The 27830-nt window shown below is 43.2% G+C and overlaps 2 protein-coding genes across 8 annotated transcripts in view; one reads left to right on the plus strand and one right to left on the minus strand.

The window, feature by feature from the left end:
* VCL (vinculin) overlaps positions 1–22294 on the plus strand; it is a 121609-nt gene extending 99315 nt beyond the window's left edge. For 2 of the 4 annotated variants that reach the window (XM_017548575.2, XM_017548580.2), the window contains exons 14-22: positions 3252–3401; positions 5246–5354; positions 6484–6786; positions 8586–8710; positions 10290–10475; positions 13527–13730; positions 15822–16025; positions 16443–16547; positions 20184–22294. In XM_017548575.2, the coding sequence (XP_017404064.1) occupies positions 3252–3401; positions 5246–5354; positions 6484–6786; positions 8586–8710; positions 10290–10475; positions 13527–13730; positions 15822–16025; positions 16443–16547; positions 20184–20330 (1533 nt within the window). In that variant the 3' untranslated portion in view covers positions 20331–22294. The remainder of the gene's footprint in view (positions 1–3251; positions 3402–5245; positions 5355–6483; positions 6787–8585; positions 8711–10289; positions 10476–13526; positions 13731–15821; positions 16026–16442; positions 16548–20183) is intronic. The other 2 variants (XM_017548587.2, XM_017548595.2) reach the window with 2 other exon arrangements.
* A 1571-nt stretch (positions 22295–23865) lies between these two features.
* Positions 23866–27830, minus strand: part of AP3M1 (adaptor related protein complex 3 subunit mu 1) — a 30654-nt gene continuing 26689 nt past the window's right edge. For 2 of the 4 annotated variants that reach the window (XR_001830933.2, XM_017548604.2), the window contains exons 8-9: positions 26461–26605; positions 23866–25994 (exon numbers count right to left, since the gene is read on the minus strand). Coding sequence is in view for 3 of the 4 variants with exons in the window: in XM_017548604.2 (XP_017404093.1) it covers positions 25894–25994; positions 26461–26605 (246 nt within the window). In the remaining variant the exon portion in view is untranslated. The remainder of the gene's footprint in view (positions 25995–26460; positions 26606–27830) is intronic. The other 2 variants (XM_037746124.1, XM_037746126.1) reach the window with 1 other exon arrangement.

A 27830-nucleotide genomic window follows, 5' to 3' on the forward strand; every position in this document is an offset into this window, starting at 1 on the left:
AATTGGGAAGAGATGGACATGTTTGGCTCCTGTGAGCTGGCTTACAAGTGGTTTCGGCATACCACTGGATCTGGTCCCTGTCCATTTCTTTGCCCTTGTGTGGTGCCACTCTTCCCCCTCATGCTCTTCTAGCTACATCTATATGTAGCTCCTTGAATTGTATTCCTAGTGTGTGTTTATATGTTCTAACCTTGGAGCCTTTGCACCTGTTTCTTTCAGTCTTCTCCAGATAACTATATCTATTAGTCCCTTTCTTTCTTCAGCTTTCTACTGAAATGCCACTTTTGGGCGACCACTAATTTAACAACCCCACCCCAACTACTATCCCCATGGATTTCTTAATCTCCATATCCTTAGCATTTATCAACTTTTTTTTCCTTAGCGTTTATCAACTTTTTTTTTCTAGATGGAGTTTCACTCTTGTTGCCCAGTCTGGAGTGCAATGGTGCAATCTCGGCTCACCACAACCTCTATCTCCTGGGTTCAAGTGATTCTCCTGCCTCAGTCTCTCGAGTAGCTGGGATTACAGGCATGTGCCACCACAAGAGACGGGGTTTCTCCATGATGGTCAGGCTGGTCTTGAACTCCTGACCTCAGATGATCTGCCCGACTTGGCCTCCCAAAGTGCTGGAATTAAAGGCGTGAGCCATCATGCCCGACCAGCATTTATAAACATTTAATGTATTTACCCATTTTTCATTTTTGATTTGTCTGTTTCCTTCCCATTACCATGAAAACTCAATGCAGGTAGGGACTTTATTCTGTCATTGCCTTATTCCTACTTCCTGGAACAGTGCCTGTTACATTGTTGGTGTTGAATGAGTGAAAATAGAGGCTTTTCTAGAAACTGTCCAGGAGAGCTTTGCTATGTCTCATTGGTTTGAACTCTGTCTCATGGCCACCCTAGCTGCAAAGGAGATTAGAAAAGCAAGTATTTGGTTTTCCAGCCTTTATAGTATTGACAGCAAAGGAGACGGGGTTGGGGTCAGGTACCCAAGACAATGTAGAACTGATAGGTGGAGGTTTTTGTTATTATGTGCTGATGACCCCAATTTTCTTTCTGTAACCTGGGTTACTAGGCAGTTCAGCTCATTGTTCCCTTAGACTGAGATGATTTGCTATTTTTTTCATTCCAGACTTTTCTTTCAGACTAGTAGATACATCTAGGTGGGCCTCTCCACTTAGAGGCTTCCTAGTTACCTCAGCATATGTTGTCCTTCTGTTCTGTCTTCGAAGTTTGTGAGTTGTCATTGACTTTTCCCCTCCCCGACCCATTCATACAAATAAACAACTAAGATATACTCATTTAATCTCACTTCATTTTCTGTTCATATTGCCACAGCTTGAATTCTGTTCCTAGTCCCCCGCTGCCTATATGACTGCATAGCTCTAACTGGTCTTCTATGACTTTCACTAGGCCATCAATAAAATAAAAATACAACCTGACTCTGACATTCACCTGCTTAAACCCTTCAGTGGGGCCTGCCCTTTCACAGAAGATAAGGCCAGAGCTCTGTGATCTAGCTCTGACACTTCCTATACCTATTTCCTACAAACCCCTCCCTCTCATTTCTGGCCCTAGCCATACCTAGTTGCTTGTGGCTTCCTGCATAGCCTGTCCTTCCCATGTCTTTGTTTTTTCTGTCTAATTATCTTCCCTTTCTTTTTTGGTGAATTCCTATTTATCCTTCATCCTATTATCCTTTGCTTCCCAGATAGGTTAAGTGCCTTTTCTTTTGCTCCTATAATATCAGTGCTTATCTCTATTATTGTACATAGCACACTGTGTTGTAAATCTGTTTTTGTGTTTTTTTCTCACTGGGCTGTGAGTTCCTTGAGATAAGGATATTGTGTCTCACTCATTTTTGTATCATCAGCATCTGGCTCAGGGTCTGACACAGAGTAGGTGCTCAGTAAATTTTGGTTGAGTGACAAGAAAAGCAAGTTAAGCAGTTAGTTAAATCAGAAGGAGCAGTAATCATGGTCTGGCATTGAGATAGTCAACCAAGGATATTAGGTAGGTAGAAACCCAGGAGATCCAGAGTGTGGGAGACCAGCTAAGGTAAAAGAACTGAGGCCAGGGGAAGGAGACTAGGAGATCTGGGATTTTAGGCAGAGGTTCTGGACATTAAATGGCAAGAATCCAAGTAGCTAAATCTAAACGAGAGGCCGGCGTGGGGAAGAGACTTGAGAGGATAAACACACAACACTGGCAATGATAATGAGAACTTGCTATTGAACCAAGTGACCTTTAGAGATTGTCTAGAGCCAGAACTGGTCTCCAAGTTAGGCAGGAGGAGACAAAAAAGAGGATGCATTCCACCAGGCAGCTCCAGACACGTTCGTGTAGTGTATAACCCTGACCCAGTGCTGTTGGGAAGCATTAGTTCTAATAATGCAGTAAGTAATTCACTGAATGTGAAGACTAAATAACCCCCAGTCTCAAAAGATTATCTTCTAGTTTGAAGAAGATAAGCTTTTGCAAGAATCAGTTTTAATAATGTTATTCTAACAAATGACCAAAGATCTCTTGCTACTTAAGTAAGTTAAATAGTCCCCTTCATAGTATGCAACCTTGCACAGTGTCCATGTTGAGGGAAACATTAACTTTTTAAAAATTTGAGAGCTGAATGAACAATTAAGTAGATGATTTTACATTTGGAGTTAATAAAAGTCAGTCATCCTTGCCCTAAGGCCTGAGTGTGAGCACCAGCTACCTTTTTTCCCTTGGAGGTCAAGGGCAGAGTTTTTACATTAATGGTAATGGGATATATGGAGGATGCTGCTCTGGGGAGGCTGGAGCTCAGTTTAGGATTGTGTGGATGTTCTGGGCTTTTAATGTACCCAGCCACCTATAATAGAGCCTGGAGTGCATTTGACTGTCTTCTTCAAACTAGAAGATAAGCTTTTGAAAATGGAGGTTGTTTAGTCTTCACATTCAGTGAATTACTTACTGCAGAGTATATAATGCTCCTGCTTGTACCTGGTAAGCACTGGTTGAGCTAAAAATTAAGGGTGTGCGTGTGCATGTGTGCATGTGTTCATTTGCACATGATGGTGATGGCCAAACGTCTCGGGAGATCTATCAAGGCCAGGATTTGGAGTTTGTTGTTTTATTAACTAGGGTTTGATGTCATCTATAAAGTCTTTGAGCAGTTGCTGCCTCTGCTTAAAGGAAGAGACTTTTTCTTAGGCTGCCTGACCCATTTTATTGAAATAAATGTTTGTAATGTCATTGTTTTTTCCTCAAGGTATTTGATGAGAGAGCAGCTAACTTTGAAAACCATTCAGGAAAGCTTGGTGCCACGGCCGAGAAGGCAGCTGCGGTTGGTACTGCTAATAAATCAACAGTGGAAGGCATTCAGGCCTCAGTGAAGACGGCCCGAGAACTCACACCCCAGGTTGGGTTTTGCTCACTCCTCATATCAGTACTCATCATATAGTGTTCAGTAAAGAAAGTTAATTGCAGAACAATCTCTATACATTTTTTGTTTACTTACTGTAAGATGGCATAAAAAACACATAAGGGCTGGGCATGGTGGCTAACACCTATAATCGCAGCACTTTGCGGGGGTGAGGTGAGAGGATTGCATGACTCCTGGAGTTTGAGACCAGCCTGGGCAACATAGTAGGACCCTGACTCTCCAAAAAAAAAAAATTAGCTGGGTGTGGTGGTGCGTGCCTGTGAACCCAGCTACTTGTGAGGCTGAGGTGGGAGGATTACTTGAGCCCAGAAGCTTGAGGCTGCAGTGAGCTTTAATTGCCCCACTGTACTCCAGCCAGAGTAAGACCCTGTCACTGTCTTTATACATTTTCATAACGTTTGAATTTTTTTTTCATAAGGACTACTTATTAGTTTTGAAAGTAGAAAAAGTTAGTAAAGCAATCCCCTTGCCACATAGATGCTAACTAGGAGAATATTTGATAACCTTTTTTTTTTTTTCCAAAATGGAGTTTTGCTCTTGTTGCCCAGGCTGGGTTGCAGTGGTGCTATCTTGGCCCATTGCAACCTCTGCCTCTGGGTTCAAGCAATTTTCCTGCCCTAGCCTCCCCAGTAGCTGGGATTACAGGCGCCTGCCAACATGCCTGGCTAATTTTTGTATTTTTAGTAGAGACGGGGTTTCACCATGTTGGCCACTTTGGTCTTGAACTCCTGACCTTGTGATCTGCCAACCTCGGCCTCCCAAAGTGCTGGGATATAAGGCATGGCTAGTAAGTTTAGGAGCAAAAGAAGATTGGTAAAAGAAAACAAAGCGGACAGTTATTAAAAGTCTACTGTGTAATAGATTTTCTTTTCTTTTTTTTTGAGACAGAATCTCACTCTGTTGCCCAGGCTGGAGAGTGCAGTGGCTTGATCTCAGTTTACTGCAACCTCTGCCTCCCAGGTTCAAGTGATTCTCCTGCCTTGGCCTCCCCAGTAGCTAGGATTATAGGCGTGCAACACCATTCCTGGCTAATTTTTGTATTTTTAGTAGAGATGGGGTATCACCATGTTGGCCAGGCTGGTCTTGAACTGCTGACCTCAAGTGATCTACCCACCTCAGCCTCCCAAAGTGCTGGGATTATAGGCATGAGCCACTGTGCTCGGCTGAGTCCTCTGTGCTCTTGATGCTCAGTTTTTCATCTGTATAATGGAGCTAACTCCTTCCTAATGGCCTTTTTTTGGATTAAGAATATGCGTGTACAGCTTGTGTCTTACCAGATAGTTAGCAAATGTTAATCCTTTTTTCCCCAAATCCTATACCTGACTGGCCAGGACCTCTTGAGCAAGTCACTTAAATTTTCTGAGACTTGGTTTTTGCATCTGTAAAGTAGAGATATTAACTGTCCTGCCTCTCTCATGGGGTTGTGGTGAGGATTTTTTTCTTTATATTATCCGTAAGTCAGTTTTGAGTAGTTTTTGGTATCTTTCTTGGTGCTTTTTAAGATGGAAGAGTTGACATCAAGTGTTTAAACATATGCCAGCTTTGTGTATGTTCTTCTGAAGTTATCAAGTGGACACTGATTTACTTTGTCACTTTATTACCTTCTTAAAATCAGGCTGTGATGGTAAAATCTTCCTGTGAAGGGCCCATTTTGGGGAGCTATTTATGAGACCAAACCTAATATGTTCAGCCTAAAAAGAGACTTGCCAGTTTCTAGCTTTACAGTGCCATCTGTAGGTAAAGAGGAGGAAGCTTGACTGAAGTTTTGTATTTGGAGCGTGAGGGTGCTCTGGCATTTAAAGGTCTTTTGTCATTGTCAGGTGGTCTCGGCTGCTCGCATCTTACTTAGGAACCCTGGAAATCAAGCTGCTTATGAACATTTTGAGACCATGAAGAACCAGTGGATTGATAATGTTGAAAAAATGACAGGTAGGGTTTTCTATAAAGTTCTTGTTGTCTAATCCATGAGGAATGAGTTCTGAGAAATTAGAGCGGACTGGTTCTATTACTCGGCTGTAATTGAATAAAGGGCCGGTCATGTGCTTGGCAGTGTATTTGGCCCTGATTAAGGCTGCTGAGCAGTGGCGGCTTCTCATTCAAGCCTTGCAACTTTGTCAGAAGAGAGACTCTTTGAGCCTCTTTTATTTTAATGCTGCCCTCCTGGTGTGATGTTTATTGTCACCGTTCCTATCTTCTCTTGGAATAGTGTCTTTGTCCAGTCTGAGCCCGAATTTGGTTTCAGAGGCTGGGAGGCGGCGTTTGTGGATACAGTAAGTGTCCCTGTCATTTTCAGTGGGTTCACATTTCAAGGAACCACAATAGCTACCATTTAATACAACCTGTCTCAGAGTTTCCTCCAACTTATCAACTACGTAGTTTTTTAAAAAAGGAGAAACCAACCACCAGCAAACCTGTGTGTGTGCAATTGAAGTGGCACCTATGAATTGTCTTCATTCTCTGTAAAAGGAGAGATAGGAGAGAAGGGAAGGAATGAGGAATGTAGGCTTTTTGCCGTCCCCGAAAAACCTGCTGTGACTGGAGTCCATGGCAGCCTAAGATGAAAGTGGAATTCCTGAGGTGTCTGAAGAGAGGTAACAGGAATAAGAAACAAGCTGTTAGGTTACTGGAAGCCTCTGTGTGGCTCATCTTGGGCACTACAAGCTGCCAACAAGCAACAGATGGCTGGGGAGTGAGATGAGCAGGGAGAAAATATTCACAGATAATGTGGTGGTGATGCAGTGATGGTTTCAGACGCTTTCCTTGTTTCCTTCCGATGTTGCATTTCTGGTTGTCTGGGGTGGATACATGAAGGCTGGCAACCACGGTTGGTATAAATGCTGCAAGTCCAGATAGGCTTCTGGGCTATGTTCTCACTTTTTTTTGTTTGTTTGTTTATTGTGGTGTTTACCTGGAAGCTTTTGATTATGTAGGAAGAGGTTTGAGCTGAAGAAGGGAATACTCGATGTTATACTTTCTCATAAGAAACCTGAGTGGATAACAGTGTTTTGGAGTTTCTGTTCTAAATTGAAACTAAATTCCGTTTCTGTTTTCCTAACAGGGCTGGTGGACGAAGCCATTGATACCAAATCTCTGTTGGATGCTTCAGAAGAAGCAATTAAAAAAGACCTGGACAAGTGCAAGGTAGCTATGGCCAACATTCAGCCTCAGATGCTGGTTGCTGGGGCAACCAGCATTGCTCGTCGGGCCAACCGGATCCTGCTGGTGGCTAAGAGGGAGGTGGAGAATTCTGAGGATCCCAAGTTCCGTGAGGCTGTGAAAGCCGCCTCTGATGAATTGAGCAAAACCATCTCCCCGATGGTGATGGATGCAAAGGCTGTGGCTGGAAACATTTCTGACCCTGGTAAGCAATGCATAGTACTACAGCTCACCTCTGCTGAGAGGTTAACTCAGGAACGGTATTGAAGGAATGTGTACACATACACAGTCTGGGGGGCAAAAACTGTAGACACTTAGTTCAAGAATGCTAAATTAATCTTTTTCCATCCAAATCTCTGCAGTATCAGTAGGTTTGTTGTCTGTTAGTTTCTCTGGACCAACTTCTCTGTGCTTTTTTGGTAGGGGGAAGGGATGGAGTTTCACTCTGTCACCCAGGCTGGTATGCAGTGATGTGATCTCAGCTCACTGCAACCTCTGCCTCCTGGTTCCAGTGATTCTCCTGCCTCAGCCTCCTGAGTAGCTGGGATTACAGGTGTGTGCCACAATGCCTGGATAATTTTTTGTGGTTTTAATAGAGACAGGGTTTTGCCATGTTGGTCAGGCTGGTCTTGAACTCCTGACCTCAGGTGATCCGCCCGTCTTGGCCTCCCAAAGTGTTGGGATTATAGGTGTGAGCCACTGCACCCGCCTTTTTTTTTTTTTTTTTTTTAAAGGCACAGTTGGTTACTCTTGCTGCCCAGGCTGGAGTGCAATGGCAAAATCTTGGCTCACTGCAACCTCCACCTCCCAGCAGGTTCAGCGATTCTCCTGCCTCAGCCTCCTGAGTAGCTGGGATTATAGGCACCTGCCACCACACCTGGCTAATTTTTTATATTTTTAGTGGAGTTGGGGTTTTACCATGTTGGCCAGGCTTGTCTCAAACTCCAGACCTCAGGTGATCCACCCACCTTGGCCTTCCAAAATGTTGTGATTACAGACGTGACCCACTGCACCCAGTCTGTGCTTTCTTAATATGGTCTGGCTAAATAGCCCCTTGCCCTATTCAGTCATTATTTTGGAAAATTGTCAAAAGATGCATGAGAACCAATTTACCATCCATTTAGTTCATGTAACTGGAGTTAACTTCTCTTATGCTTTTCTTAAAATGCTTTTTTCTCTGTAAAGCATTCTTAATTTCTGTCAAATCTGGAGGGCTTAAGTTGATCTGTGGGTCTCCTAGGCTCTACACTGGGTTTTCTTTAGGCGAATTTGGATCATATTTTCAGTACTATCACAGCAGATCATAATTGGAGCCACTCCTTTGGTTGAAATCATCTGAATTCCTTCCTGTTTTGAACATCTAATGTTTTCAGTCTCGTCTATGAGTAGAATGAAGTCAATGCGAGAGTGGGAAGGAGGGACTCCCCTATCCATCTCTAATATCCTCAACCCATTATCATTTAGGACATGGTTGGTCTCCTAATTGGAGTTTCTAATAGTTTGAGTGGATTCCTGAATTCCAGGCAACTGGATAGAGTACCACAGCTCAGCGCAAGGGTTAACATACTGAATGCTAAGTAGAGCAAAGGAGTAGAGAGAAAGGTGAGAAGTACTCCAGGGAATGTATGTCCAATCTGAAACTGACATCTCCCATGTTCTGAGTTGGGCAGGCTTATCTCTTGACTGCCTCAACATAAGACAGGCGATGGATGCCACCTGAGCCCAAAGTGTTCACGCCCAGGGATCTCCTATGTACTTGTTAGTTGTATAGCCAAGAAGGCACCCTGAACACTAAAAGAACAGCCAGTCTGTGATGCTTCCAACAGTCTGTAGGCCTCAGGGCATCTGCCTTGTCCTACGTCCCTCCCTCTTCAATCACTGCCCATGATGTTTGCTGGCAACTTCACATCCAGCTTTTGTTCATGGAACCAGTTCTTCTGCTGCACAGACAGTGCTTTGGGGCACTGACCCACCCAGCTGAAAATGAGGGTGTCTTGTTTTTAGGACTGCAAAAGAGCTTCCTGGACTCGGGATATCGGATCCTGGGAGCTGTGGCCAAGGTCAGAGAAGCCTTCCAACCTCAGGAGCCTGACTTCCCACCTCCTCCACCAGACCTTGAACAACTCCGAGTAAGTAAATTCAGAGATAGGGAGAACTGAGCAGGAAGGTGTTGAGATTGCAGCAAGAGAGAGGTAGATTGTGTTTTAGAGCCACCATCACTAGGTGGCTTCGTTTAGCTTTCATTTGAAGCTTAGTGGGAGGCAGATCTCGATGTTCATTCCTAAATCCAGTAGCATTATAACCTAGTGCTTATATGCATGGGTTGATAGGTGTGTGTGGTAGTGGCCTGCTTTGATGGGGGGTGGCTGGAACAGAGGAGCTGGCTTTGGTAAGTGTGGATGTGATGAGTGGTGAGGTAGTGCATTGTGGTAAAATAATCTTCACAGCTTGCAGTAAAGAGATTTTATGTGTTCTTAGCTGATAATGGTAGAACGGAGGTGGTTGAAATCTGATGTTGGTTCTTTCCTTTATTTGCCTTTTTTTAAGTAACAAAAGTAATACATGCTTTTAAAATTTTTTCCCCAACTATAATTTAAAATCTTTTGATACCTTCCCCACTACCCACCACAAGTACTGTGAATAAATTTTCCCATGGTGTAGGAAGAGGCTAGCTAGGCAGTATGTTGCAGATACAAATTCCAGAAATAGAAATAGTGTTTATTTCTAGACATTTATTCCAACTAACAGTATTAGAAATACCTTGACCTTGTAAATAACTTATCAAGGCAATAATCTGATTTACTTTCCCATATTTAATGTCTGTAAAAGATATTAAGTTTCTAAGTTGGTTGAAGACAAAATTAGGTCATTGCGTCCACAGCTAAGGAACAGTGTTTCCCAGCCCTCAACACTTCCTTAGATTCTTTCCAGCAAAGCTCTTGGTGGGTATTTGGAGCTGGGAGAGAGGGCTGTTCCTGGGGAATGGCTTCTTATGTGAGCAGTAGAGTCATGCCATTTAGAATCTGAATCTTAGAGGTCGTTTGGTGTAGCTACCCCTCACTGACAGATGAAGAACCTCAGGCCAAGGGGAGAAGTTACTTGCCTATGTAGCTGCTTTTTGGTTGAACCAGGCCAGAACATACATCTTCTGTAGGGATTTTTTGCGAATCCTTCGTTTGGTAGCACTGTGTATGCCTCCATGGGATGCACCGAAACAGTAGCTGCTAGCCATTTTTTTTTTTTTTTTGAGATGGAGTCTTGCTCTGTTGCCAAGGCTGGAGTACAATGGCATGATCTCAGCTCATGGCAACCTCTGCCTCCCGGATTCAAGCAATTCTCCTGCCTCAGCCTCTTGAGTAGCTGAGATTACAGGCACATGCCACATGCCTGGTTAATTTTTGTTTTTAGGGATGGGGTTTCACCATGTTGGCCAGGCTGGTCTTGAACTCCTAACCTCAGGTTATCCACCTGCCTTGGCCTCCCAAAGTGCTGGGATTATAGGTGTGAGCCACTGTGCCTGACTGCTGCTAGCTTTCTGTAGAGAAAATCTGCTTCTGTTGAGATTGAAACAGGTGGTCCTGTGGCTCAGTGTGGGTGGTCTTATGTGGAGTGAATGTGGGTGATTTTCTAGGGATGCTTTTTAGAAGAAAGAATTCCAGAGGGAAATAGTTTTAGGACTTTACTTACAACTTGTTTTCTCTTTTTTAGCTAACAGATGAGCTTGCTCCTCCCAAACCACCTCTGCCTGAGGGTGAGGTCCCTCCACCCAGGCCCCCACCACCAGAGGAAAAGGATGAAGAGTTCCCTGAGCAGAAGGCTGGGGAGGTGATTAACCAGCCAATGATGATGGCTGCCAGACAGCTCCATGATGAAGCTCGCAAATGGTCCAGCAAGGTAAGTGGTGAAGCATTTCTTGCTGAGAAAGGATGTCTTCTCAAAAGGGATGAAGGACCATGCACATAGCCCAGAAAGAAGAGTCTGGAGTCACCCTCTCTCTCTGCTTTGGTTCCTTTGTTGCCAATCACATGTTCCTCTTCTTTCCTGTGGTTTAGTGAGATGTTTCTGGTGCCTGATGGTTTCTCCTTCGAGCTGCAAAAGCCAGAGCTAGGATGCCTGTGATTTGAGAAGAGGGTTTCTATCTATCCTCTTTGTCCATTAGAGTGCCAGCTGCCTTGACCCTGGGCATCTGGGGTCTTTTAGAAATTGCTTATCTTCCTTGGAATTGCGAATGTTTTTAGATGCTACATTGCTAATTATCAGTGCTCCAAATATGAATTCTGTGGGCTGTGCTAAAACTAGATGAAATGTTTGCATTTTCTGTTTTTTTTTCATAGAAGCAAGTAAATTGGTATCTTAGAAGCCATATGCTTTTGTCCTTTCTCAGAATCAGTTTACCTCTCAACTCAAGAGAGCTCCAGGCTGTATCTTACTCAGCAAATCTGAAGGTGTAAATATTAATGTGGTTGGTAAAAATATGGATGCTACAGCAGTCATGCCCCATGAAGAACTTTTGCCTATTTCCCCCTAAATGATGAAAAGTGAGTGGTAGCTTTTCTAGATAGGAGGAATATTATTACTAACCTTGCAGTGAAATGTAGTTCTTAGTTCTAAACTGTTTCTAATATGACCCTGGATGTTTATTCCCATCTATTTGCCTTTATTCTTTGCACATCCTCAAAGCTTTCAAGCTCTTGTATTGATTGTACTTCCTCAGGTACCTCCTGCACCTGCAGCTGATCTTGGATTTTTTCAGGCTGGGAAATTCACATTGGTTTTTAACTCTGTGTTTTTCTAAACTGTTAGCTGTGAGCCCAGGTTCTAAGAAGGAATGGAGACTTTGCTGGTGTTGGATCTGACTTGTAGAATTATTTATAATGGTATCTCTCCATTTGGAGCATGCATAACCCTGGGCTCATGTGGCAGAGTCCCACTGTGCATGGGGAGTTGGAGAGGGTGACAGTGAAGATTTTAAAGGAAATGTAAATTTCATTACAATGAACGAAGGTATACTATGCAGTGGAACACAAAATACACATGAATTATTGAAAAACAACAACTTAAAAGCAGACAGACAGCATTGGCCCACACAGTTGGCTCACTCTGCCATTTGTGGCCAGAAGTCCTGAGCTCTGTCTCCTGAAGTGTGGAACATCAGGAGTTTGCTGACTTTGTGTTAAGTCAGAAGCTACTTGAACCATGTGTATACTGGGGCTGAGGAGGAAGATGTGTTTGTCTATCTGTCAATCTATCTGTTTTTGTACACTTTGGGACTCTGAACCTTAGCAGCGGTGAGCTGGCTTTTCTTCTGAGTAACAGAGATGGGTCTTGGTTGAGTTTAGGCAAAAGAGTTTGGATGGTACCTTAACCCCTCGTTGGCTCTGAATCCTCTGACTTCATTGTCACCTTTTGGAGTCAGGTTTCATGTGCAGGATAAGACTTTTAGGAGTGATAACAACCTCAAAGAAAATTCCATATAAACTACTTCCTCTTGAGTAGTTGAGATGTTTGATGTAAAGAACCCATGTTCACCATTCTTGTATAAATGGTTTGGGTTCACTGTGGCAGTTTTTAATTTTCATTCCACATTACTCTATTTTCAGCATCTGGCTTTTATAATCCCCATCCGTGCTTCTAAATTCATGTTCTCTCCATCATGATTCTCATTCTTTCATGAGCACCAGTTTTGGGCTTCTGTGAGCTCAGCTGCAGTTACCTGCCAAGTCCACATGTTATTCTATCTGTGAACTAGATAAGTCGAGTTTGGGGTGAGTTAGAACCCATTTTGCAAGAGATTTAGGTTGTACCAAAGGAGAAGCTTTCTGAGTTGGTACTAGCAATGGATGAATGAAGAGATGGTAGAAGCTTTGCCTTGGAAGACCTTGAGGGGATAAAGAGCTGGTCTGACGCGTGGGTGTTCCCTGAGATGGGTGGCTGATGAGGTGGCTTCTTGAGGCTCCTTACAGCTGGGTGATGGTGGGGTACTTAAATTATCTTCACTCACCATTGTGCTTGTTTTTCCTGCCTCTTTCCTAGTTTGGTATTCATTACCTCTGATGTACCATTTTTAATTCTGGGACTTTTAACTCATGAAGGAAATAATCTGTGTCTGGCAGCTGTAGAGCTGAGCCAGGTTGTCTCCTGTGTCCCAGGAAAATGTAGAACAGTGACCATATGATCCAGCAGTGTTCACTTTGTTCTGTTCAAAGCAACTTGTATGGTTGCATTTACTTTTTCTGTCTAGATTTCTTTTAAAGGTAATTGGCTACTATTGTTTGGTTGCTGGGCTCCTCAGGAATATTCTGATGTGAGAATCAATCTTGTCAAATTTAACTTTAGTAGCAAGTATATTAAAGAAATGAATGGCTGGGCACGCCTGTAATCCCAGCACTTTGGGAGACTGAGGCGGGCGGATCACCTCAGATCATGAGTTCGAGACCAGCCTGGCTAACATGGTGAAACTCCTGTCTCTACTAATAATACAAAAAATTAGCCAGGCATGGTGACAGGTGCCTGTGATCTCAGCTACTTGGGAGGCTGAGGCAGGAAAATTGCTTGAATCTGGGAGGCGGAGGTTGCAGTGAGCCAAGATCGCGCCACTGCACTCCAGCCTGGGCAACGAGAGTGAAACTCCGCCTCAAAGAAAAAAAAAAGAAAGAAATGAATGCCACTAGCTTTCTTGGTATCAAGATTTCTCTGGAAACCCTTTGCCATTGGAGTTAGTACCTTTTCTTACCTCACCACAGGGTGGCTTGGGCTGAGTGGTGCTGGAGGCTGAGAATTCCCCCTTCTGTGGAGCTTGGTGCACAAGGCTCCTAGAGAACATGTTATTTTCCTTCTCGTCCTAGGCAGGCTTTGGTTACTAAACCAGCTGAAGCCCGGTTTCCCAAGTCCTATTGCTCTTACTAACACTATCCCTATTTCTCATCCCTCCCGCCATCCACAAAGCCGGGCATCCCAGCCGCTGAGGTGGGTATAGGTGTTGTAGCTGAGGCAGATGCGGCCGATGCTGCTGGGTTCCCTGTCCCCCCTGACATGGAAGACGATTACGAACCTGAGCTGCTGTTAATGCCATCCAATCAGCCGGTCAACCAGCCCATTCTGGCCGCGGCTCAGTCCTTGCATCGGGAAGCTACCAAGTGGTCTAGTAAGGTACTGATCAGCACCCCCAGTTGGGGGCTGCTCCAAATGCATCCAGCCATGTGCAGCCTTGACACATTGCATCACCATGATCTGTGCTGGTCCTGTGAGTCTGAGCAGGGCGGGCATCTGTCTGTCTGCACCATGTTGTTAGGACTGCCTTCACAAGTTTGACAGGTCTGCTAATGCCAGATTAATTGGATTGTATTTATGTTTGGGGGATGAAGAGAGATGGGGGTCACTTTTTGAAAGGATTCCTTTTCTGACTTTGTGGCCATTGTTGGAACTTTAAGCCTCTTGGGAAGCCGTGGATGCATCTCTCAATGACTTCCAGGGTCAGGAACCCTGTAGAACATTACAAGGTCACCTGGCCTGACCATTGAGGTTTGCCTGCTCCCAACTTACCTCAGTGATGGCTCAGGAAGAGTTGATGAGGGTGAGAGGCAGCTTTATATGGCAGGGTCTCGGGGGGAGGACTGCTTGCTGCCCTGCACTTGGCTATGTGGCAGATACTGGCCTTGATGGGAGCCCACAGAGGATGGGAGCCCACAGAGAATGGGGCTTCACTAACTGCTTGTCCAGGTATCTCAGTGGGAGGGAGTGGGAATGAGAGTAGGAAATGGAATACTCAAGGCCACAAGACAGGCAACCATAGAACTTTGGCCTTGGGGAATGAACCAAAGCTAGTTTGGAGAGGAGGGGGGTGGGGGTGATCACTTTTCCTTTTAAAAGTGGCATGCTGCAGGAAGGCTTTGAAGAGTGATGGGTAGTAACTAACCATGGCACTATGCTATCTTCTAACAAAGGTCATGGGGTCCTGGAATGATCCTAGGTCTGCACTAGAAGAGGTAGACCCAGAGGATCCTCTCTAACATACCCCTTGCTTCCTTACTTCTTCCCATACCTGCGTTCTCTCCAGCCTCAGTTACTGCCTGAGATGTTACACACCTTCCAGCATAAATGAGCTGCTTCATGGTGCCTGTGGAGGCCTCTCACAGAGCACCCTGTAGTGGTATGGTTTGTGTATGCCTCACTGCATTGTATAGAAATGAAGAGCATGAGGGGAAAAATGAGTAGGGCCTGGCCTTTTTAGCTAGTTTTGAACATCACAGTTGCTATTATTTTGGGTTCTTAGCAGCCAAAAGAGGAGCTTTCATGAGAGGGCACAGAATAAATAACGTGTCTATTTCATTATGACCTATGAGGGTCTTAGTAAACCAAAATGCCAAATCTAAGATAAACTGACATTCCTTGGCATGAGGGTTCCATTTACAGCCTCAATCACGACTTTAATTTTCCTGATGCCTTCCCTTGCATCCTCTTAGCTGAAGATTCTGTTAACTGGAGTCTTAACTTAGCTGAGGGGACTGAAGAATTGATTCTTTACCCTTTTACATGTGAAGAATTAAAGCAACATGTTCTTTCAGGGTGATGGGACAAATAAGAGGCAGTAGAAGGATAGCCAGAGCAGGCTAGATCAGAAAATATCTTTTTTTTTTTTTTTTTTTCTCATCAAGGCTGAGAATAGTTACTTGAGGTTTGAAATTCTAGTTAAGTAGCAAGAGTCCTTGGCTGCTATTTGCAACAAGAGTAAGCAGGAAGAGAGTGATTTCAGCATCTGGAAAGGCTCCTCTGTATTTTTCCCCTCAAGCCAGCTCTACTGCTTTCTCCCTATAGAAATGAAAGTGCCTGTTTAACCAACTCCTTGGGCCTGTTCCCAGTTTATTGATATGATTAACCCAGAGATGCCGAAGTGCTTGTTCAGTACTGTGCCTGGGGTGCACATCTTGCCCTTTAAGAATAATATCTGGGTCTTCCTTTTTTTCAGTCAGGAAATGTCTCTCTCCCTCTCCTTCTTTCCCCCTCCTCTCCTCTTTTCTCTCTCTGTTTCTTGCACTGAGTGCTTGGGCGAGTACCCTGTCTCATTCTTCTTTTTTTCCTCTAGTGCTATCTGTATCACTCAAGAACGGCTCTTTTCTCTTTTCACCCTTCCGGAGAGATGCTAGGATGGCAAGCTCCCTCCTCTTCTCTGTGCTTCTCCTTTCTTCCTTAACATGGCCAGAGCGTGGGCAGAGCTCACACTGTATCTTTGCTTCTCTCTAGGGCAATGACATCATCGCAGCAGCCAAGCGCATGGCTCTGCTGATGGCTGAGATGTCTCGGCTGGTAAGAGGGGGCAGTGGTACCAAGCGGGCACTCATTCAGTGTGCCAAGGACATCGCCAAGGCCTCAGATGAGGTGACTCGGTTGGCCAAGGAGGTTGCCAAGCAGTGCACAGATAAACGGATTAGAACCAACCTCTTACAGGTACTCGGGGAAAGAGGCTGTGTGTGTGTGTGTGTGTGTGTGTGTGTGTGTGTGTGTGCGCACGCGCACGCGCGCAAGAGGGTATCAGAGGGAAAAGCAAGAGAAAAACTAGGTGAGTAAGGAAGAAAGAGGCACTTCACTAGAGATAGAAATAGCAGAAAGGGGAAATAACAAATGTGCTGGGAAAGACAGATTCAGGAAAGGTGACTTCCTAATCAAATGAAAGAATGTGAATGCTTCCATTTCTGGAGAAAAGGATTGTACTGACTCTAGAGAAAAAACAAGTGGAATTCTGCTGCTTATTTATTGAGTGTCTTCTCTGTGCCAGCCACTAGGAATACAGAGGTAGGTAAGTCTTGCCTTTATGGAGCTTGTGGGCAAGGCAGAGAAACATACCAAATTAAACTTTCTCTTTAGGTATGTGAGCGAATCCCAACCATAAGTACCCAGCTCAAAATCCTGTCCACAGTGAAGGCCACCATGCTGGGCCGGACCAACATCAGTGATGAGGAGTCTGAGCAGGTATGTGGCAGCTGCTTTTGGTTTCTTGCTGGCAGCTTCTGTGCTGTTTTGAAGTAATTTAATTCAGCTTTTGGGAAATTTTACCTCTGAATTAAGTATTCAATATGTGGGATGCACTCAGACTCTTTCAGGAGGGGAAAGTCTGTGTTGGATAGATATACCAGAAATTTGGAATTGGGGCCAGATGCGGTGGCACATGCAGGTAATCCCAGCACTTTGGGAGGCCAGGGCGGGAGGATTGCTTGAGTCCAGGAGGTCAAGGCTGCAGTGAGTTGCGGTGAATAGACACTGGAGGCCTCAAAAGAGGGTGAGAGAGTGAGACCCTGTCTCAAAAAAACAAACAAAACCAAAAAACCAGGAATTGAAAGCCAGGTGTGGTGGTATGCACTTGTAGTAACAGCTTCTGGGGAGGCTGAGGCAGCAGTATCATTTGAAACCAGGTGTGGAGTTCAAGACGAGCTTGGGGAATATAGCAAGACCCTATCTTAAAAAAAAAAAAAAAAAAAAAAATTATTTGGAATGGGAAGTAAAGTTCTTGGGCAACATTTGTCATTTTACAGATTGAAACAGGTGTGGAGAGGTTAAGCATCTGAAATAACACTATGGATCCGTGGCAGTTAGGACTCTACTCAGTTCCTCACCCCTGGAATAAATTTGGCTCTTTTCAGGCCTCAAGTGCCTGTTCACTCCAACTCACTGTGTGTTTTTGGCTGGAGAGAATGTCTGCTTTCCAGCTCTCTGGGTGTTAGTGCCTCAGAGAGGCTGAGTAGTGCAGCCTTTTCAGGGACATGACATAGTTAGGCCTGTGCTGAAATTGAAATGGTAGCTTAAAGGAGGTGCTTCCCTTATGTTCTCTTGAGGTTTCTCTGATAGAGATAGAAATAAGGAGGCTGGGAAGATTCTCTCAAGCACTGCTTCCTGCATATACCTTGGCAATCACCTCTTAAAGTTTGTCCTCCTTCCTGGAATTGTGGCCCAGGTCTTTCAGGAAACCCTCATTTGAGCACCCCTTACTCTCCTTATTTCCCCTCTGGGAGGCCCTATTCTGAGCCAGATTCCCAGATGGACTGCCTACACAGGCTCATCACACATGCGGTAAGGTGAAGCACTGTATTAGGTGTTATGGGAGTTTAAATACACAATCCCCCTGCTACCCTTGGGGAACTCAAAAATAGTTTGAAAGAACAACTGTTTCTGATCTCTAGACCAGGATATAGGGGCCTGGGGCACTTTAGAGGAAATAAGGCAGCCTCTCTTCTTGGTGCCATTATAGTTGCTTCTGCTACCATATTCTAACCCAACAACTCTCACCCTAATCCTCTCTTCTCCCAAACCCCGAGAACTATATCTTCACATCTAACTTCCATATATTTTATGCAGGATTTGGGCACTAGGCTGTTTCTCTATCATGTGATCTCTTCTGTCCAAAGAAAGGTGGAAAAAAATGAGGAAGGAAGGATAATGACATTCAGGCTTAATCATAGACTTAATCAATTAACCAACAAAAATATGCCTTGAGAATATCTGTTGAGTTCCATTAAAGATTCCAGTTAAAAAAGGGTAGAAATTGACAGTATTGTAAAACAGAAAAAACACAGGACTGTCCGGGAGGCTGAGGCAGGAGAATCGCTTGAATCAAAGAGGCAGAGGTTGCTGTGAGCCAAGATCGTGCCATTGTACTCCAGCCTGGGCAACAAGAGCAAAACTCCATCTCAAAAACAAACCAACAAACAAACAAATGACTGTAAGTCAGAAGTCTTGAGTCCTAATCCTCACTTCATGAATCACTCTGGGCCTCAGTCCCTTTGCTGACCAAGTGAAAAGAAAAATTCCTGATGAGGAATTCCAACCCATAGTTACACTTGTCAGAGCCTGTAAAACTGAGTGTACAAATTTTATGCATGTGTGCATTTTTTCTGGGGGAGAATTCACAGCCTTCATTAAATCCTCAAAAGATATATGACTCAAAAATAGCTAAGAATTACTGGGCTGATGAATTGCCAAGTTCCTTGACTTTCTATGGTAGAGTAACAATGTGAGTTCAGTCCTATAAGTTTATATGTTTGGAAGATTAACTTATTTAGATTTTCATGGGTTTATAAGGTGGTTGGGTTGATTGGTTCATTTGGTGGTTTTAAAAATTCATTAATTAAGGCCGGGCGCGGTGGCTCAAGCCTGTAATCCCAGCACTTTGGGAGGCCGAGGCGGGTGGATCGCGAGGTCAAGAGATCAAGACCATCCTGGTCAACACGGTGAAACCCCGTCTCTACTAAAAATACAAAAAATTAGCTGGGCATGGTGACGTGTGCCTGTAATCCCAGCTACTCGGGAGGCTGAGGCAGGAGAATTGCCTGAACCCAGGAGGCGGAAGTTGCGGTGAGCCGAGATCGCGCCATTGCACTCCAGCCTGGGTAACAAGAGCGAAACTCTGTCCCCCCCCAAAAAAAAAAAAAAAAAAAAATTCATTAATTAAATATTGGTGACACCTGTAATCCTAGCACTTTCGAAGGCTGAGGCGGGTGGACCATGAGGTCAGCAGATTGAGACTATCCCAGCCAACATGGTGTAACCTCATCTCTATTAAAATACAAAAATTAGCTGGGCGTGGTGGTGTGTGCCTGTAATCCCAGCTACTTGGGAGGCTAAAGCAGGAGAACTGCTTGAACCAGGCAGTCAGAGGTTGCCGTGAGCCCAGATGGCACCACTGCACTCCAGCCTGGTGACAGAGCACGACTCTGTCGCAAAAAAAAAAAAGTATATATATGTGTGTGTGTGTATATATATACACACATTTGTGGAATACCTCCTGTGTGCCAGGCCCTATCCTACATACTAGGGGTATAACAGTGAACAAAATTGACAAAAATCTACTTTTTATAACTTAAATTTTACTGTGAAGACAGAAAAAAACCAAAAATCTCCCAAACAACCTAGGTAAAATATATAGTGTATCAATTTGTGATGATATGTTCAATGGAAAAAATAAGGCCAGGCACGGTAGCTCATGCCTGTAGTCTTGGCCCTTTTGGAGGCTGAGGTAGGAAGATGACTTGAGCCCAGGAGTACAAGACCAGCCTGGGCAACATGGTGGAACTCCAACTCTACAAAAAAAATAGCAATTACCCAGATATGGCAGCTATAACTGTAGTCCCAGCTGCTCAAAGGCTGAGGCAGGAGGATCGTTGAACCCAGGAGGCAGAGGCTGCAGTGGGCTGACATCACACCATTGCACTCCAGCCTGGATGACAGAGAAAGACCCCATCTCAAAAAAAGAATAAGCAGGGAAGTCCTCACCAAGATAACAAGTGAGCAAAGGTCTGAAGGTGAGGGGGAGCTCTGGGATCCCTGGGGAAAGAGCAGTCCAGGTAGAGGGAATAGCAAGTCCTGAGAGAGAAGCGTGTTTGAAGACCAAGAAAGAGTACATGCTGTAGGCCATCTGAAGCCATAGTACACAATCAGTGATGGCTAGTTATGGGTTCTTTTTGGTGATCCAGGAAAACCTGTAGTGATGCAAGCAAATAGGGGGATGCCAGGTACCAGTGGGGTTAACTGTACCCCACTCCTGGCTGAAACCTATTTTAGAGACAGGCCTGCATCAGGGAATCTGAGTAACGGAAGGTACCCTTTTTCTTGCAGGCCACAGAGATGCTGGTTCACAACGCGCAGAACCTCATGCAGTCTGTGAAGGAGACTGTACGGGAAGCAGAAGCTGCTTCAATCAAAATTCGAACAGATGCTGGATTTACACTGCGCTGGGTTAGAAAGACTCCTTGGTACCAGTAGGTACCTGGCTGAGCCTGGCTGGCACAGAAACCTCTACTGAAAAGAAGGAAAATGATCTGAGTCCCAGGAGCTGCCCAGAGTTGCTGGGAGCTGAAAATCACATCCTGGCCTGACACATCAGAAAGGAATGGGGGCCTCTTTACATTAGAAAACATTTATACTCTTTTTTCATGGACGTTTTGAAGTGTGTTTCTGTATAAAGCCCGTATTCTCAAACACAGTTATACTTGTGCACCCTCTATCCCAATAGGCAGTCTGGGTTTCTAGCCCATGTCTTCATACTTCACATAAGCTCAGAATCCAAGTGAACACTAGCCAGACACCCTGCTCTGCCCTTGTTCCCTAAGGGACATTTCCCTCTGTTTCTCTTTCCTTGGCCCCCATTTGCCCTTCCAGACTCCCAAGACCCAGAGTTTAGGCAAGTTAGTTTCTAAGAAGAAAATTGCTGTGCCTCCAAAAATTGTTTTGAGCTTTCTATGTGGCTGCCAACCATGCCTGCTTTCCCTGGGCTGTGCTACCTGGGTCCTTTTCAGAAGTGAGCTTCGCTGCTACAGGGGAAGGTGGCCTCTGTGGAGCCCCAGCATATGGGGCCTGGATTCACTTCCTGCCCTTCCTTAGTTTAATCCTTCTAGCTTCCCACAGTATAAAACCACAGAATCATATGGTTCTGCCTTCACTCTGACCCCTGAGCAATGTCTGTGCTAGGGAAACTTCCTGTCCCATATCCTGCCTCAGCCTACCAAGGTAGCCATCCCATGATGTGGACACAGCACACTGTGTCCTGGTGCTCTCTGCCACTGGAAGGGCAGAGTAGCCAGGGTGTGGCCCTGCCATCTTCCCCTAAGGGCCACTCCCAGGTACTCTATGCTTAGTCAGTGCCTGGAGAGGTCTGTGCTGAGGCCTTATCATTCATTCTTAGCTTTTAATTAATTGTTCATTCTGAGCTGAAATGCTGCATTTTAATTTTAACCAAAACATGTCTCCTATCCTGGTTTTTGTAGCCTTCCTCCATACCCTTTCTAAACAAGATTTTAAAGACGTGCAGGTGTTTGTTCATCTGTAACTCTGAAAGATCCTTTTTATCCTTTTAAAATTCAGTTCTGAGAATAAGCGCTTGTCCCCCAAGAGTGTTTAATGGAAAGGCAACACTGTCTGAAGGACACTTCCTGCCTAAGGGAGAGTGATATTTGCAGACTGGAATTCTGGTGCTGCTGAAGATGAATCAATGGGAAATACTCCTCTGTAATTCCTACCTCCCTGCAACCAACTGCAACCAAGCTCTGCATCTTCTCCCAAGTAAGAGGTTCAAGAGAGTAATGGGTATAATATTTCATTATCACCATAGTCAGTTCCTACTAGGCAAAATGAGAGGGGAATGTTTCGTTTTTTGTACTTATCACTGCTAAGTATTTCCCAGCACATGAAACCTTTTTTTCCTAAAGCTAGAACCCTTGCCCGAATATCCTTCCTTGCCACCCATCACTGTATGTTAGTTCCCAACATCGAATGTGTAAAACTTGTCTTAAGTTGGTCCTGTACACTCAGGCCTTTTCTTTTTCCTTTAAAATGATGATGATTATTTTCAAGGCCCTCAGCATATTTGTATAGTTGCTTGCCTGATGATATAAATGCAATATTAATGCCTTTAAAGTATGAATATATGCCAAAGATCACCTGTTGTTTTACTAAAGGTTACTTAGAGGAAATAAGAAAAATCATGTTTGCTCTCCCAGTTCTTCCAGTGGTTTGAGACACTGGTTTACACTTTATGCCAGATGTGCTTTTCTCCAATATCAAGTGCTCAAGACACAGTGAAACAAATTAAAAAAAAATCTCTGAATGACGATTAGAGACATCACCGCCGCTAAAAAACTACATTTATAAGCTAGGATTTGTTATATGCAAATATTTTCTGCCTCTTCTTTTGTTCTGTTTAAAACAATAAAATGCATTTGTATAAATAATGGTTTAAATGATGGGTATGTTATTTTAGCAAGAATTTTTAGGTCAGGTTTCTCCTTTGTTTTGATGAATAGCCCATGAAACTAATCCTCAAGATCTGGAAACTAAAGATTTTTATTTAATCCAAATGTTGTACTGGAAGAAGAAATCAACGGTAGTATATTTACTTAATGAAGATATGTGTGATAAAAGACGATAACTCTGGGGGTTACACACTCGAAGGAATAGAAGTGGCAAAGGTTAACAGTAGGCAGAAAGTAGCTGGATGAAACAGTTTGTCTTCATCTTAGAAGATCTAGCTATCTGTGGAGACCATCACAGTTCCCTTAAAACCTAAGGTTGTTAAGTGTGCAGGAATACCTCATGTCCTCCCCCAGTCACCAGATGGAGTCCTGCTCTGTCGCCCAGGCTAGAGTGTAGTGGCAGTCTCGGCTCACTGCAACTTCCACCTCTCAGGTTCAAGCAGTTCTCCTGCCTCAGCCTCCTGTGTAGCTTGGATTATAGGTACGTACCACCACGCCCGGCTAATATTTGTATTTTTAGTAGAGATGGGGTTTCACAGGGTTGGTCAGGCTGGTCTCGAACTGCTGACCTCAAGTGATCCGCCCACCTTGGCCTCCCAAAGTGCTGGGATTACAGGCATGATCCATTGCGCCCGGCCACACAGGGAATAAAAATAGGATTTTCAGGGATCCACCAGGGCTAAAAGGCAGAATTAGCTTTTGAGGACATAGTCCTTTTCCTTAAATACTGACTAAAATAGTAACAGCAGGTTTTTGGAGTATAGTTGGGACATCACTGTTTTTGCCTCATTTTCCCAATCTGAAAGGGGTAATATATCATTAAAGAGTAATGATATTGATATTTAGTGTTGCCAACTGCTTTTATCACTGCTTTATCTTGGAAAGTTGCCGACTATAGAGATTCCAGCCTGTTTGAATTAAAGGAAAAATCCAAGGCTACTACTGAATTAGCAGTTTCTAAAACTGTCTCGTTTTTGCTATGCACCATATGTTCACTGGTGCTGCCTTCCTGCTGCATTATAATCATTTTCTCAAATCGGTTGCCTGTCAGGACAAGATCAGCATTTTCCTAGGGTTCTGTAGCACCACTTAAGGAATGAACCTATCAAAGGAACTCCCTTTGAATAAAATGATGGTGACTCCCACACACAGAAAATAATCATCTACTGCATTTGCTCTTGGGATATACTACCTTATGAATTTAGAACAAGGGATCCAGGATTAGCTGTAACTCTGTGCTTGAAAAATATTCTACTACTAGTAAGTATTCATGAATCTTTGTTATCAGTAGGTGATGGTAGTGATAGGAAAGGGAGCTTTGATCACTAATCTCTCAGACCGTGGCCAGAATGGTGATGCTTAAGGAAAGTATGAATGGCTATTAACATACTGAGGTTAGGGGGAGGAGTACTGAGAAGTGCTTTGCAGCAACACTCACAGCTTGTGTGATGATGCAGAAGAAAATCTGATCATGTTCACCCTGTTTTGACACTGAGCCTTGCCCATCGGAGAATGTTCAATCAATAGTAGACCTAAAAAAAAAAATCAACTTGTTGCCTTCATCTTTTTATTGATAATATGACCAGAGCTAGCAAAATGATTTACTGGATTCTAGCAAATTAATAAATACAACAATTTGATTGTAAAAGGAAACATTCTACTTGGACATTTTAGTAGAAATTGCTAGAGGGAAGGAGCTCCTGGCATACATTCTAGTTGGTCAGAAAAGAAGATAGCACAGGAGGAGAACTGGACAGTCCAAGTATAGATTGTTGAGATTAGGGATTCAGCAGAAAGAAAAGTAAAGGTTCTCATTGTTCTTTTGAGGTACAAACTTTGAGGAGTCAATATTAAAAACAAAAAGCAATTGAACTTAGGAAAAAGGAATAAATATTTGGCAACATTTTGACTTTAACTGCAAATCTGAGATTAGTTTCTTTAGAAATTTAGAAGCTGCAAAACGTGGCCTTTCTTATTCGATGAAAGGCAGGGTGGGTATTGTGGGCAGGCAAAGGTAAGAAAGCTGTTCAGTGGGCTCCTTGTACCAGCACCAACCAGTAGCCCTCAACAGCATAGACAGATGAGTGTAGGGGCTATCCTAGCGTAAGGGAAAGACAGTTACAAGCTGAGAAGACTGAAAGAAGAAAATAATGGAGCCACAAAGAGAAGAAAATAGCATAAATAATAAGAAGGAAACATGAAGAACAAGCACTTATATCTTAACTTTCAGGCTTTCTCCATTTCTTGATGTCTAATGAGGCAAAATAACTGGATAAGGACTACCAAGATAAAGAACTTAAATGACATGACACAATGAAGTTGAGTGCAATTATACAACTGTTGACTGACTTTCCAAAACCATGGTGATCAGTACGGTATCATCAATGTTACCAAGGATTTTGTTTCTGCCTCATTATAACACACTTCCATGCATTTTGTCAGTATAGTAGGTACATTTAAGCACTCCAGTGACAATTACGACAATAGTTTCTGGAAGAAATCTATGACTATAGCTTTGGGAAGCACACAATATTAATTTCCCCTAAAGACAAGGAATATAAGCAAATTCAACCCCTTAACAACAACATAAAAGATTTAAAAAGACTGATGACAGTGAGGCACGCACATTTTCCTCCTTTTGCTGAACTGGGGGATGAGGCATTTAGGTTAACTATGATTTAAGTGGTGTTGGGTAAGGTTTATATAAAACATGAAGATGGCAAAGTTTCACTTAAGTTTTTCTTTTACTACTGTAATTTGCTTAAAAGCATAAATGCTTGTGCTTGCAGTAACTTCCTAAAAGCATAAATAATGTTCCCTTTTACTACCTTAATAAAGCATTTGCCCCTTTGATACAAATGATTTTTTTACTGTGCTAGCAGGTGAACCAGTGGCACAAAACTGAGATGGTATTTACTGCAGCAAGGTCCCTGTAAATCAAATTCTAAGCTTTACATAAAAATCTTATTTATAAAAAATACAATACCAAGTACAGTGAGAATGGAGCATGGAGCAGCAGTGCTCCCTGCCAGGGCCATGTGGAAGTGGCTTTTGCTACAGTGCTTGCTTAATGGCACAAGTGAAAAGCTGAATAAGGCAAACACTTGAAGAGGCAATTTTTTGTAAACTTCTGGGGATGGGGAGAATTTCCTCTCTTGGGACAGACACTGGTTTAGGATGACTAAGATCAGAAGGTGTGGTATTTGGCTGCATCTGACACATCACAGATTAAGATAGCTTCTGCTGGAGGAGACCAGTTAACTCCTTTTAGGAGAGAGGTATAACTTTCTGCCTTTACTGTTATAATGTGCCAGATGGTACCCTCCTACGGAAAAAAAATTACCTCCAAAAATTTCCTAAGTGAAAAGATACAAAATAAGCTAAGTCACTAAAAGGTTTCCTTAGCTTAAAGCTCCTTAAGAATTCTACATTGATAACTAAGCAACTTTGTTAGCAGTGTGTAGCTAGACACAAATGCCTTAACTAGAATATGTATTCCCACCCACTTGGTATCTAATAGTAATACATTGTAATGACACTTGGAAAACAAACTGGTCTTGAGGAATTTTGGCCTCTTCTCATGTTCTCACTTGGAACTTTCCAGCTTTCGTGACATATTTGACTCCTTTAAATGGCTTATATTTCTCCCCATACATGTCCAAACGGTTTACTTTTAAGCCTGTGTCAAAAAGAGTGAAAAAGAATAAATTATCATGATCCCTACCAATATAATGTTAGCAATGAGCATGGTAAATCTGACATTAACCAGTGTCTCTTCTACCATTGAAAGAAACATCTCTTCTACCATTTACAAATTATTGCACTTTGATGGGATGGTTTTGGTTAAGCGTCCCACATAGGCAGGGAATGTCTGTGAAATATAACTCTACTTTCTGTAAATATGAACAACTCCCTCTTTGGTGCTTGAATGAGGGCAGAGGTAAGGACAGGCTGTGTGAAATAAGGTGCTCTCCAAAATCATTTGGTTGATGCCTGAGAGACTGGTCCCCCAAGCACAGTGTAAAAGGCAAATGGGCTGTTGCTCTTTCTAGAGTGGGAAACTTTTGTTACCCTTTTAAGTGCCTAATAATTATTGCGCTTGTAAAACTCAACTACCCTTAACTACAAGTGAGCCTTACCCTTACCTGAAATAGCAAGCTGCTGGATCTTAAACTGTATGTTGAGGCTTGGATTCTCTTCTGGTTTGGGGGCTCCAGACTGTAAATTTACCAGTCCTTTAAGACTTGGGAGCTTTTGTGGAGTAATTTTTCCCACATCCCATGTTAGTACCTTGGAAAGACAAAAAAATGAAAAACAAATGGAACAATTTATTAAAGACAAACCCTCAAAAAGAAGGTTTAAAGACACCATAAACTTCTGTACAAAATGAAGTACAGTCTATTGAAAACAAGGTATCTGGGATCTACAATGAGTTTACTTCTGATTAGCTCTGTGACTTTGAATGGGAAGTGAGGGCAGAGAATCCACATTTGTTGAGCATTTTCTTTTGTATTAGCACTGTGCTTAGCACTATTCATATGTTGTCTCATTGAGGGCTGTGAAGTAGCTTTTGTCTTTTATTTACAAATGAGGAAATTAAGGGTCAGAGATCAAATAACTTGCTCAAAGCCACACAGCTAGTCAGAGAGAAGGCTGGGATTTGCACCTAAGGCCTTCTGATTTCAAGTGTTCTCCATCATACTATGTTCACTACTTTTTTCTGGGCCTGTTTATTTTTCTGTAAAATCATTAGATTGACCTGAGATGGTGTTTTTAAAACTTTAGCTGTGCAACTTATTGTTCAAATGGAATCTTTAGTGTGGAGGCTCAACAGCAAATGAGAAAGAAAGTACAGCTGCCATAGTTGAAGCTGCGGTAAAGGGCCAGGAAACTGAAACTCTCTTTCTCAGCCCTGCGTGGTGTCCAGGAGGAGGTTCTTTGAATCCTTACAACCACATTAAATAATCTTTAACATTCTGTGACAGTATTCAAAAAATATGTCTTTTCATTTATCAGGTACCGCAATGACTCTGGTATTGAAAACAATCATATTTACTACCTAAGCAGGAAGCTGAGAGAAAATCATCTGCTACAGTTTCTCTGTAATCCCATTACTTTTGGAGGCCGAGGTGGGCAGTCAGGAGTTCGAGACCAGGCTGGCCAACATGGTGAAACCCTGTCTCTACTAAAAATACAAAAAAATTAGCAGGGCATGGTGGCGCTTGCCTGTAATCCCAGCTACTCAGGAGGCTTTGAGGCAGGAGAATCACTTGAACTTGGAGAGCGGAGGTTGCAGTGAGCTAAGATCGCGCCATTGCACTCCAGCCTGGGCAATAAGAGCGAGACTTTTGTCTCAAAAAAAAAAAAAAAAAAAAAAAAAAAAAAAAAAAGCTTTTACTTCTTTCTTATTAAATAGCAGAGTGAGGCTCTGGATTAATAATGGATGAGTGAAGACACACTCTGAAAAAGTACAGAATGACTCACTTTTCTGTTCATTTACTTGATGACTCACTAT

Source organism: Cebus imitator, unplaced genomic scaffold (assembly GCF_001604975.1).
Source record: "Cebus imitator isolate Cc_AM_T3 unplaced genomic scaffold, Cebus_imitator-1.0 Scaffold11, whole genome shotgun sequence".
NCBI classification, from domain to species: Eukaryota; Metazoa; Chordata; class Mammalia; order Primates; family Cebidae; genus Cebus; species Cebus imitator.